Source organism: Eptesicus fuscus, chromosome 3, assembly GCF_027574615.1.
Source record: "Eptesicus fuscus isolate TK198812 chromosome 3, DD_ASM_mEF_20220401, whole genome shotgun sequence".
Classification (NCBI taxonomy): domain Eukaryota; kingdom Metazoa; phylum Chordata; class Mammalia; order Chiroptera; family Vespertilionidae; genus Eptesicus; species Eptesicus fuscus.
Genome location: NC_072475.1, coordinates 18,750,497 through 18,765,562, shown reverse-complemented (window position 1 = coordinate 18,765,562; position 15,066 = coordinate 18,750,497). Strand labels below are relative to the sequence as shown.

The 15,066-nt window shown below is 42.4% G+C and overlaps 1 protein-coding gene across 3 annotated transcripts in view; it reads right to left on the bottom strand.

Annotated features, from left to right (window-relative positions):
- The window catches only part of P2RY1 (purinergic receptor P2Y1), a 28,948-nt gene extending 19,090 nt beyond the window's left edge, over positions 1 to 9,858 (bottom strand). Inside the window, exons 1-2 of one of the 3 annotated variants that reach the window (XR_008555509.1) lie at positions 8,280 to 9,858; positions 4,417 to 6,378 (exon numbers count right to left, since the gene is read on the bottom strand). Coding sequence is in view for 2 of the 3 variants with exons in the window: in XM_054713656.1 (XP_054569631.1) it covers positions 8,721 to 9,845 (1,125 nt within the window). In the remaining variant the exon portion in view is untranslated. Of the gene's footprint in view, positions 1 to 4,416; positions 6,379 to 8,279 lie in introns of those variants that run through there. The other 2 variants (XM_008142208.3, XM_054713656.1) reach the window with 2 other exon arrangements.
- Positions 9,859 to 15,066: the final 5,208 nt, after the last annotated feature.

The window sequence follows — 15,066 nt, the reverse complement described above, 5'->3', positions numbered from 1 at the left end:
CAACCCCTCTCCCCAGCTGTCACTTGCACATTATCAATTCCCAAACCTCTATCTCTTCCTATACCTCTACCTCTGTCTTAAACTTTGGAATGGCATTTCTGAACTCTGCAATGCATCCTGTACCATTTTCAACTGGATGTCTTTTAGTGTCTTCAACTTAGCAAGCATGCAGCCTTCTTTACCACCACCCTCCTGCCACACCCACCATTGGGAGACATTGCTAAAATACAATTTATAAGCGAAGAATTAATGCCTGGCTGGCATGGTTCAGTAGTCGACCTATGAACCAGAAAGTCATGGTTCAATTCCCGGTCAGGGCATATGCCGGGGTTGCAGGCTTGATCCCCAGTCTGGGACATGCAGGAGGCAGCCGGTCAATGATTCTCTTTCATCATTAATGTTTTTATCTATCTATCTATATCTATCTATCTATCTATCTATCTATCTATCTATCTATCTATGAATTAATAATGGTGGAACTGATTTTAAAAGAAAATAAGCAAATGTGAACATTTCAATCTCTGTGCTGCTGAGCTGTCTCAGACAGGCAGAATTTTTTTTCAAGAACAGGATAGATGCTGATTATTATGACCTGTATTTTCAGGGCTAGGGAATTCTTTCAGTTCTTCCACCTTACTAGAAATGCCTTTCAAGAAAATTACCTCTCTTTGTTCTTTAAGCTCTGGAGGTAACTTTGTGATCCATAATTAGATTGAACAAAAAGGCAGATGCCTGTTATTGTGACTGGGATATAGCTGTTACATACTCATAAAGTAGCATTCTAGTTGGTAAATGATTCTCTTGTCAGTTCGCTTCATGTGAGTCAGTGCTCCAGAGTCGGTGAACTCTAGGTGAACTGTTGACAGATCAAGTGTCTGGATCTGTAAAACCAAAGACCAGCCTCTGGACTGTAGTGGTTGAAAATAGAGCATGAGCCTGAGAGGTGAGGCCCAGCTATGGAGGTCAGCAGACTCTCGTTGATCTATTTTTAGCCGTACACTTTGCCTTACATATCTTTGTCCCACACAATGCATATCACTGTGCAAAGCGTGAAAGAGTTCAATACTTGTTTATTTTTTATTTATTTTTTTTTTTAAATATATATATTTTATTGATTTTTTACAGAGAGGAAGAGAGAGGGATAGAGAGTTAGAAACATCGATGAGAGAGAAACATCGATCAGCTGCCTCTTGCACACCCCCCATTGGGGATGTGCCCGCAACCAAGGCACATGCCCTTGACCGGAATCGAACCTGGGACCCTTGAGTCCGCAGGCCGACGCTCTGTCCACTGAGCCAAACCGGTTTCGGCAATACTTGTTTATTATCTGACGTCAGATAGCCAATGGAGTTTCCAAAGAACAATGTTAAATGCATTCAATCCCACAATGTGAATTTCCAGGATGCCCACAAACCTTCCATGGCATGAAAAACAATAGAAATAGTAATAGCAATAGAAACAGAAACAATAAAAACAACAAAGAAGCACATGAAGTGGCAAAATCCTTAACAGCCTCAACAATGGTATGTTTACCATTGATTAAGTGTGTTCTTTTGAAGATGCTCTGCATATTTTATTTCATTTAATTCTCCCAACATTCTATGAGCTGCAAATTATTCCTCCTTAGTGGAGGAGCACACAGCCAAGGGGTTTTAAGTCATTTGCCCATGGTACACAAGGAGTAAGTGTCAGAGGTGGGTTCAAATCTAAGGTCCCAAAGGCAATACTCTTAAGCGTAATGGACATTTGCAGTTTTGCTGTGAACTGTTCACACCAGAGGGAATAGTATGAAGAATTAAGCTCTCAAAATTTACATAAATCTGAGTATCAATTATATTGTTTAAAACTACAAATAGCCATCCTTGCAGGTAGCCTATCTGTTGCTTTCATAGTGTCTTTGAGAAAGGTGTGGTGCAGTTTTTGACCAGGTTCTCCATAAGAAATCAAAAGTCGAGTGGGACCCAAGATACAAGTACATAAATATGTGTTGTGTTGTGTGTGTATTTCTGAAATTAAAATCACAAGCTGACTCACTGAGTTGTTGACTCTGTTCTATCCTCTTCTATTTATTTTGTTAGAGTGCTGATCATAACTCACTATCCTGATTTCCTGACACACTCATGAGTCAAGGTCCACAGTTTGAAGAGCCCTGGCATGTGGGAGGAATGTTTTCATAGGCGTGAAAACCCTGCGTCCTTTGCTAACTCCACCTGCGAAAGTGAAAACTTGGCTTTCACCAGCACACTGAGGGGATGGGATTGGATCACCTTTCGGTTTGAATCTAGCACCAGGGAATGTCTGCCTTCACGCAGGTGGTTTCTCATCAGGTAATCGGGAAGGGCTGCACATTTTTCCCCCTCTGGGCAGTACTGACTGCCCCCACTACTTCCCACCTCCCTGCCCTCTTATCCACGTCTATTTTCAAGGGGCTGCAGCCTTCTCAGCCCAGGGACCTGTGTCCATCCACAGCTGTCATTCAGACCAGGACCATCGGTCCCAGCAACAATGCTGGCTGGGAATGTCAGACCCCAGGGTCCACCTTAAAGCAATAGAACCTTGAGACTTAAAGCAAGTAAACAGACTATTGACATTAATATGGATTTCTAGTCGCATCTGTTTTGTCTCCAATGCCCCCTCCCATCAGACTTCTAAATCATAACAGATCTACTTTGAATTTAGGACAAGCTTTTTGCACCGGGAAATGGAAACTCATCATATCTGGGGGCAAAATTCGAAACCTCCTGCAAAGAGAGTATAAACTTACCAGTCCATTAAAAGAGAGAATTTAAAGGCATTATATTCACTTGTGGAGCGAGAAGGTTCTCTGACTCCAGTCCCAAAATGATTTTTAAAATAAAAAGGTGCTCAAAGATTTATGGTAAATCTTCTTAACCCAGAAAGATAATTATCTATGTGCGCACTAAATAAACATGTGTGTGCACACGCACGCACACGCACACACACACACACACACACACACACACACCTCTCCTAAAGCTGATGCTAATAAGTGAGGATTTCCAAGTGGCATGTAACACATGCTTAATAAACAAAAGTTGAATGAAGGAGTTGTATTGTTATCACCACTTAACAGATGAGGGGATGAAGGCTGAAAGGCTCAACTATTGCTTACCCAAGTACAGTTAGTGATGGCCCAAGATGGGGTATCTGTCTTTAAACTAAGCATTGTTTTACTATCACCTCTCAAAGGTGAGGCTCAAAACTCAATCAACTTCTTGTTGTTCTCTCTCAAAGTGAGCTGACAGCCAGGATTGACACTTAACAATTGTGTTAGACCCTGAAACTTTGGTTCTTCGTTGAAAGGTATAAAATCGCTGTTTTTACTACTGGGAAAACATTCTAACTAACTGAAGTTTTCAAAAATAAAGTCTGAATGACAACAAAGACCAAAACAATCTCTCCATTTGCCATGGATAAATGGTGGTGGACAGAGACTTGGCTTGGGCGGTGAACACACGATACAGTGTACAGATGATGTATAATTGTGCTCCTGAAACCTGTATAATTTTCCTTAACCAGTGTCACCCACTGCGCACTTACCTTCTAACACTGAGGGAAAAAACAGCAATGCCTTAAGCGTGCTTTCATCCCATTAAACACATTTTCATTGCACAGCAGATGTGTATTTTTTAATAAGCTTGAGAGAAGCAGGCGATGTAGACTAATAAACAGAAACCACAAAAGGTTCTTAGTATGATTACCCCAAAGATTACAAACTAGAGAAAAGATTACAGCTAATATTTGAAATACAGAACACTAGTATGGGAAATATTTACTAAGGTGGCATTTCGTATTTTCCTCAAAGATTAGGTCACATTCCTATGAATAGTCTCAAATAATGGTAATCTTACCAATTATCTTGTGCCAGGATTCGTTCTTTAACACTTTACTATATTACTGTCCAGGCTACACCTTAAGAAATGCCTGCATTAATTCTATACATCCTATAGGATTTGCCAGGTGGTATAATAGTACATGTCAAAATGTGGGGAAACCTGTGAGTATTAACACTATAATAACATAGAAGCCATCAGACCACATTTCATAGTTTTATTGAGACTTTTCAGTTTTAATTGCCTATCGTAGGTACAATGATATCAAGGCTCTGCTGTTATTATCAATAGCAGATGCAAAGTTGTCTGCCATGCCTTAGACACACACACACACACACACACACACACACACACGTACACACAAACACACACACAACATTGTACATTCCTGCATGCAAACGTATAGGAAATGTACATTCCTTTTATTAGAAACACAATTGTGCACAATTAGTTTGGAATTTGTTAAGCTACCATTGATTTAGATAAACCTGAGAAAGCTCAAAAAGTCAAGTAACACTGTTTCCATACCGCTCATTCAATGTCACTATTAATCACAAGGAAACCCAATTCAATTATCTATATTAAGTCACAGATAATATAAAAATAAACATTTTTGCAAAAGCACAGACTACAATTCAAATTCACAAATTTCGATATGTCATGTATATCCCCCTTCATATTAATTTGTAATGACGTGTATAATACTATGTACAACAGAATAAAAATGTAACAGAATTCAGCAGCCAAATATAATACAGTTACCACTATTAACACTTGGAATTAAAGTTATCAACTGAAAAAATGAAACATTAAAAGTAATAGCAGTGTTAAACTTGCTGGTAGTGTGTTACTTAGAAAGTCCGTCTCAAAGAAATTAAGATTATACTATTTCGCCTTAAAAAGAAACACAGCACAGAAATTTAAGCAGAACTAATCACAGTAACAGATTACACCAGCTGTCTTCTTCTCTCCCCATCTCCCTTAAGTTTTTCTCTAAATTCTAATGTTGCTTCAATAGTGCCCAACCCACCAGACTTCTAAGTGAATTTACTTTGAAGTTAGGACAAGCATTGCATTGGGAAATAGAAGCTCTGATCATATTTGAGGGTACAATTCTAAATGTCCTGAAAAGACAATATCAACTTTTCTATAATTTTATATACAGACCCAGATGTTTTCTATTTGCTATTGATCTAACAATAGTGTGACACCAAATTGTGTCTGTATAGAAAGAACCCTAAATAAAAAGTTAAATGTGCAAAAGGGTATCTGGAGTAAATCAATTTTATCACAAAACAGATTTCCCTATTTTAAATTAAAAAAATCTGAAGACAAAAATTTCAAGATACTAATATCCAAAAAGCATCATAATATACAATAATTAATTTTATGTATGTATCATTTATTATGCAAATATACCAGTGCAACATTAATATTGTACATTATAATAAATATAATTTACATCAGTATGTGGGATCTTTCAAGAAAGTCTTTCAATCTGTACAACTGAAGAACTGTAAGCTTCATTAATAAATACTATGATAGCTACAATTTGACCTGCAAAATTAAAGCTTCAATAGATCTCTTACTAGTTACACATCTTTATTGTCACCGGTGCAATTCCAGCAGCTCTAAGTACTGATACCTTTTGTATCCAAAGGCAGTGTAGTGTACTGCCAGCGTAGATGAGAAAACTTACAGGACATAGGTCCACATCACAATTGAACTTTGTAAGAATTTTTAGCCAAGGACTGGAATTGAAGAATTCTGTAAAGTACAGTAGCAGATTTCATACATCGCTGTCTGTCTGTAGTTTTAATGTTTCCACATCCCCCAAAGCCTCAAAAGAAAGCTGTTATCCAACCTTTTTATTCCAAAGAATGGTCTTGAAAGGGTCAAGAGTTCCATAGCTGGCCGAGTGGCAATGCCATGGTTATAACTCTGAATTCTACACTCATGCTGTATCTCTTCTTGGTTTGTTTTTTTATCATTTCAGTGCAAACTTGTTCATGTTCTAAGAGTCAAAGATGTAAGCTGTGTGCCATAAGACACCTTGAACTTGGCAATAAAATAGTTTTGTATTGTGAAATCTAGTTAACTGATAAATCCCATAGTTTTAGCAATTCTTTCATCAAAATGCCAACAGACTTCTGCCTTTATTAAAATACTTATTAATATTATCATAGGTCAAGAATCAGATTGTAAGATCACTGCTTCATCCTGACCCTCATTTCACCGTTAGCACACACAGACTCTTCCCAGAGACCTCTTTTTGCCTGGAAGGAGTCAGGGAGATCATTCTTGTTACTATTGGGACATGCATTCACATGCCACCATTGTCTACTGCGGGATGTACGAAGCTAAAGAAGAAACACTCTGGAAAAAAAGAAACATGCCACGAAGTAAAAGGGCATTTCTAGTCACTGTCCACCTCCTCCATGGACCCACGCTCCGCAATAAAGTTCTCCGGAAGCTGAAACAATGTACGTAACGCGTACTGTAAATCAGCTGGACATCCTGAGACCTAAAAGGGGAAAAAAAACAAAACAAACTAAAGTAAATGAAGAGGAAATACTACAGAAATGTGTGCCAGCAGCCTTTGAGTTTAAAGATGGTACAGGCTTTGAAATTTCCATTTTGCTCAGTTTCGTGATACTAATCTTGCCTCACTGAACATGATGTTTGAAAGGGACAGCACAGTAATAACATAGGTTAGGCTTCCTTTTGGAGGGCTCAAGACAACGCTGCAGGACCCTAACCAAGTGAGAACCCAGCTAACCTTCTCCTTCCTCAAAATGAGGAGGTGCAGGTAAGATATCTAAAAGGTTTCTTCTACAATAATTCTGTGCATTAACACTGAACGTGCAAAAAAGAACCACTTCTTAGGAAGCTAAATGCAGCTTTTCTTCAGTGGTCTTAGGGGCCTGAGACTGGATAAACTGAAGTAACTCCTAAGAAGAAACTGAAGGTCTCATAAATTTGCAACCCACCCAGGCATTGCACAAACTGAAAGCAATCCCCGACTTACCTGTCACTGTGTCTCACAGGTGCTTGCCTTAAGACACAAACCCAATTATTTACTTACACAGTGATTTCAAACAAGTTATTCCACCATGAGCTGCAGACTCTGCTTCTGCTGTTGGCTTTATTGGGACTAGTTTTCACAATTAAACATTCCTTTGCTTCTGGATTTATTTGTTTGGAGCTATAAATTGTGTTACCTCACCCCATTATTCTACATTATATAGAATGTTAAGGCTTTTTAAGGGCTAGAAATGCAGCGATTCAATATTCATTGAAAATTGCTATTAAAATTATCGAAGTAGTTTACAGATTTCTCATTAATGCTTGGCAGAGAAAAAAATGTAAAACAGTGGTATTCTCTTACAAACTATTAGTAGTATGATTAGTCGTTTCTACAACTTACTTCTCACTGCTGTGGTACCTTAGGTACTTACATTTTATTCTCCTAACTTCCCTTTCTCATATATTTCAAGTTTTTTTTCCTTTAAATAGGAGGATATAAGATCTAATAAAGGATTGTAACTTCTCATTCTATCAACACAACCCACATGAATTCCGCCTTCTTTTCATATTGCATTTAATGTTTCCCAACATTTCAAAGAAGCAAAAAAAAAAAAACCACCTTTAAACCATGATTTTTAATTAAAATTCTTAATCTAAAAATGTCTCCTCCCCATTCCCTTGCTGCCTCATACATTTGAGAACATACTTGTAGGCTATGCATTGTGATCGACTGTCAACCACTGTCCCTCTGATAATACCATCCTCCTGCTCAACAACCCTCAACTTGCTCACAGTTATTCAGCTTTGGTCTGCAATCTTTCTGTGATTTTTTTCAAAATTGTTTTTACAGATGTGAGGGAGCATTTGTACTGGAACATAAACAAACTCCTGAGGCATTGCACAGCAGTGATGCAAGTCAATGTCTTTATCACAGGAAGTCTAACAGAGTTCGTGGTGTTTACAAGGAAAGTACAAACACTTTGATTATTTTGGATGCATTTCCCCCCATAAGATAATACAGAGTCTCCTCCCCCAAAATGTATACACACTTTGAAGGCAGTGTTTATTAAAATACACTTCAATTTCAAAATGTAATAGAATGTATAGCTCTCAGGTGTTAAAGTGTGTATGCATTGTTTTTGGGTCATCCTGTATATTTATGCAGGCTTCCATCATCAAACACTTAGCACCCAACATATAGTAAGCAGTTTTCTGGAAAAAAATTGGGAAATGACTTTTTAGGCTTTTAAATTCATTGGCTTTACTTTTCCATTGAAGTCCCTAAGAAACTTAGCTACCACCTGTGCTGATAGGCCCGGAAATGACACCCAGCTGAGACCTCTGTTCATTTGATATTGAATGAACCGAATTTAGTGTTTTGCTATATACCAGGCTAACCTTAAGAATGTGGAGCTTCAACTTGTTGCCACCATGGATTATTAAAAACATTAAAGACTGGATGCATCACCAACTCAAGTTTCAGGTCATCAGTTTTCCTGGAGAAATTATTAATAGCAAAATAGCTCCAGTACTCAAGTGCACTTTAAACAGGAAAGCTTGTAAATGCTGAAGGCAGAAGAGCAGGAAAATGCTTAACTGGGGTAGTAACTTTTTATTATGCATACTTCTGGTGAGACAGAAGGGAGGCCTTGAAAGCAAACCCAAACAAGCTAAGTGTGAGTGTGGACATTTCCAGTTGTTGTTTTTTTAACTCACTAATTTCTGGGTTTGATTTTTCCCCTAAACTTTTAGAAACTTAAAGGCGGGAGGACAAAGCGCATGGCTCTAGCAAGCATCCTACCATGTTACAACAGCGGGTGCTTGGGGATTCTCGCGTCTTCACAAGCTTGTATCTCCATTCTGCTTGAACTCGGATAAAATATTGAGGGTCATGTCTTCACTCTTGGACTGCAAATTCGCCTCGCTTCTTCGGGAAGCTTTCCTGGTGGCCCGGGAGAGCCTCCTTCGGAAAGTGTCCCCTGCCAAGAAATAGAGAATGGGGTCCACACAGCTGTTGAGGCTGGCGAGACCTCTTGTCACCTGGTAAGTGGCATACACCCTGTCATTGAAAGCACACATTTCTGGGGTCTGAAAATCCAGCCGGGCCCGCAGGTTCATCGTTTTCATGACGTGGAAAGGGATGTAAGACACACCAAACACCGTCAGTACAATGATCACCAGGTAAATGGACTTCCTCCTCAGGGGCGAGTTGTCCAGGTCTTTGTAAATCAGAGCTCTCACAATTAAGCCGTAACAGCCCAGGATCAGCACCAGGGGGACACAGAACATGGCCACGGTGGTGCACATGCTGTAGATGAAATAGCTTCGCAGGTACTCGTCCGAGGTGGTGTCGTAGCAGGTGACGGTTCTGTTCTTGCGGACGCCGGTGCCCGAGTAGAAGAGGATGGGGGAGATGCCCAGGACCACGATGAGCCACACCAGCACGCTGATGTACACGGCGTTCTTCTTCTTGAGGCGGCCCAGCGACTTGAGCGGGTACACCACGCCGCTGTAGCGGTGCGCGCTGATGCAGGTGAGGAACAGGATGCTGCCGTAGAGGTTCACGTGGAAGATGAACCTCTGCAGCTTGCACATGGCGTCCCCGAAGATCCAGTCGGTCTTGTTAAAGTAGTAGAAGATGAGCGCGGGCAGAGTCAGCACGTACAAGAAGTCGGCCAAGGCCAAGTTGAACATGTACACGGAGATGCCGCTCCACGGCTTCATGTGGAAGACGAACATCCAGATGGCCACGCTGTTGCCCAGGAAGCCGATGATGAAGACCACGATGTACACGATCGGCAGGTAGAAGAACTGGAAGCCCGTCTTGGTCAGCGAACACCGGAACGAGGCGGCGACCGCGGCGGTGGAGGCGATCGTGCTGTTCCCCCCCCAGGGGGAGCCCGGGCCGGCCAGAAAGGCGGCGTCCGTCCCGTTGGGGACCGCCGAACACAGCACCTCGGCCATTCTCTGGTCCCGGACTTAGGCGGAGGCTCCGAGGGGCGAAAGGCGGCGAGAGGAGGGCGGCGGCGGCGGCGGCGGCGGCGGCGACGGCGGCGAGGGGCGCAGCGCGCATCGGAAAAGCGGGCGGGCGGAAGGCAGCGGGCACCGGGGATCCCCGCGGGAGGGGGCGCGCGGGGGTTCGCCCACGCCGGCTCCGGCCCCGCGTCCGCCGCGGGCCATGAAATCCGCCAGAGGCTGGGACCGAACCGGGCTGGCGGGCGGGCCAACAACTTCCCCGTCCGGCTGGCAGCGCCGAGGTTACACAACAGGGCGCGCGGGGCACCGCCGCCGACAACTTTCCGGACTGCGCTTTCCCGAGGGGCCGCCGGTCTGCGCCCGCCGGGGGGCTCAGCGAGCCCCAGCCAAACTCACGGTGTCGCGCTCCGGCGTGGGGAGGGCGTTCCCCAGCCTCCTGCCCCGAAAGATCAACTTCGTTTGGGCATCTTCCTCCTCCCCACCTTGCAAGCAGGCAGCTCGGCTCCGGGGCCCGCGCCGCTCCCGCGTGGCTGCAGACCCGTGCGCTTTTGGATCGCGGCCGTTCGCCGTCGGTCGGTACTGCTCCCGGACCCTTCTCCAGGCCCTGCCAGGTCCCGAGTGCAGGGGGCTGGCGGGAGAGCCGGCTCCCCGCGAGGGTGGGCGGAGTTTAGGCTCCCGGGCGCTCCGCCGGAGGCGAGGGGCGTGCCTCCACGGAGCCCGCCCGGCTACCCTCCCGCGATCTGCAGGGCTTTCGCCCTCCGGTCCGAGGGGTCTTCTAGGAGCCGGGGTCCGCCGTGGCCGGGGCGCTCCGCTGCTGCCCCGCCGCTGCCACCCGAGTCGGCCGCGAGGACGAGGGCGCGCCCGGCCGGGGTTGGCTGCTGGGGAGCGATTGGCCCGCGAGCGCTCCCTGCGCTCTTCCGCCAGCTATCTCGGCGAAGTGAAGTTGCTGACACACAGGAAACCCTTCTGACCGCTCAGAGCCTCCTGCCTGCAGCCCTAGGGCCCACCCGTCCGAGGCAAAAGTCTGCCTCTAGGGCCCCCAAGAACCAAGCCAGGTGTTGGCAGGTTCCAAGCAGCCAGCAGTCCCCGCTGGGAACGCCCTGGCTTTGCCCGGTGCTTCTGCACCGAGACCAGATTCCTTGCACAGGCAGGAACCTGCTACTCCAAGAGAGCCCAGGCTTTTAAAGGAGGGAGGGCTGGGAGGGGATGGGGGGCGGGGGGGGGGGGAGTCTCTTTCTGCCCTTCCAGTCTGCTTTTTCCTTATGTCCATATTGATTTTATTAATTAATCAATCAAATTTTAATAAAGCGGCGTCATTGGTAACATCAACGTGAGAATTTCTAAAAGGGACTAGTAAAATGATTGGTTTATACTTCACGTTGCTTCAGCACAATTTAACTTGATACCTATCACCTACCACAGCCCAAGCTCCCCAAATTCTCCAGTCCAGCACATTTCATTAAAGATCAGAGGCTGCACTACAAATAGTTCAAAATATATTGTTTTGGAAGTAAGTTGAATATTAAATACAGCTTTATGTAGGAGAGATGTAAATGACACTTAAAACTCCAAAGTGATTAAGGTATGGTTTGGGGTTTTTATTACCAATCTTATGTCTTTAGGTTACAATGATTAGTCACAAACATCTCTAGTAAGTACCTTAAGTATATCGGTTGGGACTTTCTTAAATACTACCTTTATTGAAAAACTTGTTTTCATAGCTTGAATGCATCAAACATTTAACCAATACCTTTCAAAATTGTATTTAAGTTTAATTGGAAAATAAATGAGTTATTAGCTGTTCAGGGAACTATTTCAAGGGACCCAAACAGGAATATTACCTAACACTTCCTGACATGAACTAATTAGTGGAATATTTTATGTGAAATATTTACAAAGGCTTTTCTCTTAGATGAGAATAAAATCTGAAAAGAAAATATCTGTACAATATAGACCATAAAGATTGCTTTCTGGCCCTAGATGTTACATGATAAATTCTCTTTAAAAATGCTCAAAGGAGAACCACAAGCCCCTGGCTTTGATACCACAGAGGAAAATTCCCGACAAGACCCCGATGGTCCTTTAGAAGAACCCATATAGAAAGGACTGCATCCACACACGTGGTGTTGGGAGCGCAACGGTATTTTGAATTGTGGTCAGTTGAACAGCATGAAAATAAATGATAAAACTAGAATGAATAACTTAAGTAAAGGGCATGCATGCTGTTGTTTTGAAAACAAGTCTTAATCGAGTTCAGTGCTACTGGCCTCAATTTTCTCATCTATAACATAAGAGAGTTGGATTTGATTATCTTTTTATTTTTCCTTCCAGTCTCCAAATGAAGTGATTCTGTAATTCTGATCCCTAACATTTTCGTATTGTTTGACTGGGATGATATTCCATTAAGAGAGAGGAGGAAGCAAGGGAAACCATTAAGAAGAGTTCCATTGGTACTCAGTAGGTTTGAACTCCTCTCTGCTTTGCATTTTTCATTTGCAACATAAGCAATATGTAACCTCACTCAGAACTCTTTTGCAAATGCATTAACTCATAATGTGAGTGTTTTGAAATGTACACTTAGTGCAAATACCATTAAGTACATTCAGAAAACTTGACACTTCATTAGGAATTTGGAGGAGACAGTTGTCTTGAGTGTACCAAGGTCTTCTTTTTAATGATATTAAGGAGGTAAATTTTGGTGTGTCTCAGTTGGTTGAGCACTGTCCCATGCACCAAGAGGTCACGGGTTCGAGTCCTGGTCAAGGCACTTGGGCTCCATCCCCAGTAGGGGGCCTGCAAGAGGCAGCTGATGTATGTTTCTATATCTCTCTCCCTCTCCCTTCCTCTCTCTCTAAATTCAATATAAGCATATGTATTTTTTAAAAAGTAAATTTTGTAACCACCGTTTTACATTCAGCATATTTAACTACATATTTATGTTTGTTATATTTTAAATCAAAATTGTGCCTTATGGAAATAATTTACATTTACATTTACTTATCATTTGTTGATAACTTTTTATTTGTAAAACACTGTAGATTTAATGAAAAAAAAATAAACTCTATCTAAGACCCAATAACATGTCGGTATTTATTGATATTTGAATACCAATTATAAATGCCTTAAAGGTATGAAAAGAACATGGTGTATAAATTTAAGCAACTTTCCCCAAACTCTTTGTATGCATTTGTTTTGTATTTGATTAATGATGTAAATGCTTGACTTCCAGTTCTCCAATTTAGTTGGAAATGCGAAGAACATATATAGCTAACCATGATAATAACACATAACTTCTTATATACTTAGCACTGTGCACATCATACAAAGATTATCATCTTTAATCCTTAAAAAAAATCCTATGATGATAATTGACAATTGTATTCCTATTTTATAAGTGGTGAAACTAAGGCGCAGAGAGGTTAAGTAATGTATCCATAGTCACACAGTAAAACTGGGATTTAAGCCTAAGCCATCTACCCCCAAAGCCCACACATTTAACCACTATTCTATGATGTAATACACACAAGTACAGCGCACTGATAGGAAAATTAACTTTTAGTGACCACTATAGTTGAGCATAGAAAGGGTTATTCCTGGAAGCCTTGAAAGGTACTGACGGTCAAAGAGTCTTTCAGATGCTTCCCAAATGTTCTACCTCTCTACTTAGGCTGTTAAAAATAGCCAACAATTTATATATGATCTGAGAAGGACACATAATCATGGGGAAGTCAGATCTGTCTAGCCTCAGACTCATAAACAAAAATGCTGCCCTTCTTGTGTTGACAAAGATTCCCATAACCATTGTTAGGAAATCACTCCTTTCTCCTTCCTTTAAGTCACAGAAAATCCAGCAGTCATTGAGAATCATTGCAAAAATTCTAATCAAGGCCACAAGCATAAGAAGAAAAAGAAAACTTCTGATAAACTTAAAATATAAAGTCTCTTAACTTTAAAGTTGAGACTAAGAAATACGCGATTAAGTAAACATACCACTACGAATGCTAACCCTGGTTTGGGTGGCAGTGTGAAAGAAGAGAGTGCCATTGGGCAGGACACCTAGTATGATTTTGCAGATGAGAAGCACTTGAGACCCTGACTTAGGAGTTAAGAGCATCCTTTGAGAGGTCCCTCCAAGTGTAATAAGTAAGATGTGATAACTTCTGAGATATACCTTAGGAAAGGGAGACTCTTTTATTACCCCGAAAGAAAATAGGAGAAACATATGGAAGAAAGGGTCTAAGGAATCACAGCCCGTGTCCCCCAGTGAAGTAGGAGAAGGCCAAGGTGGAAGGGAAGTGGACGAGGCGCATACGGAGGAAGAATGAGAGGATTGTCCTGTGCTGTGAAGGGCCCAGCTGCTCCTATAAATTATGCACTTGTCATGGATCCAATAAGTAGACTTCCTGAAATTTATTTCATTAAGAATCACAGCAGGGTGGAGGACACAGAATAGGAGACAGCTGGGTTACTCCAAGGTTGAAAGGAGGAGAGGAGACCAAGAGAGCAGGAAGGCCCTGGGAAAGAGAGAGAAGGGGAGACAGAAAGTGGGTGGTGGAGGCCGAGGAGGAAAGTGCAAGAGGGGAAGAAGGAGAAAGCCAGGTACCTGCTCATAAACAGGTAGAGAGATCTTCGGAAAGCTCACTAAGCATTGCTTTTCCATGATTTAGCTTTAAATCTGGGTGGGTGTCCGGGGAGGCATATGGGAGGTGGTGAGATGATACAGGCTACATGTTCCTGTGGTCAGAGTAATGTCCCTATTGAGTGTTTGCTCCTTGGCAGATAACACTGGGCTAGGTTTTCCATCTGCGCCCTGTCACTGGCAGGAACCTGCAAAGTCCAAGGCCATTTAGACCTTCCATCCTTCAGAAAGTTTCTCACTCCCAGAGTGCTCAGGAAGTTGCTTCCCTGTGTTCCCCTTTTAATATTTACTTCTCTTATCCCCATCCATGTGAAGCCTTTAGTCCCTAGTGTGAGGCACTTTTTAATATTTTCAAAAGAACTTTTTAAAATCCAGAATAAAAGTCTCCAGTCCTGGCTTTGTAGCCTCAGTCTTTCTCACATCATCCTTATCAGTAAATATCCCCTTCTCTCTTTGTCTCTGAGCTCTCTGGGTTCACTAAGGCATGTCTGCCAACATTAACTGGTGCCAGATTAGAAATGCTATATTATATGCCAGTTCTACAGTGTCTTTATACACTTAGCTTTTTAA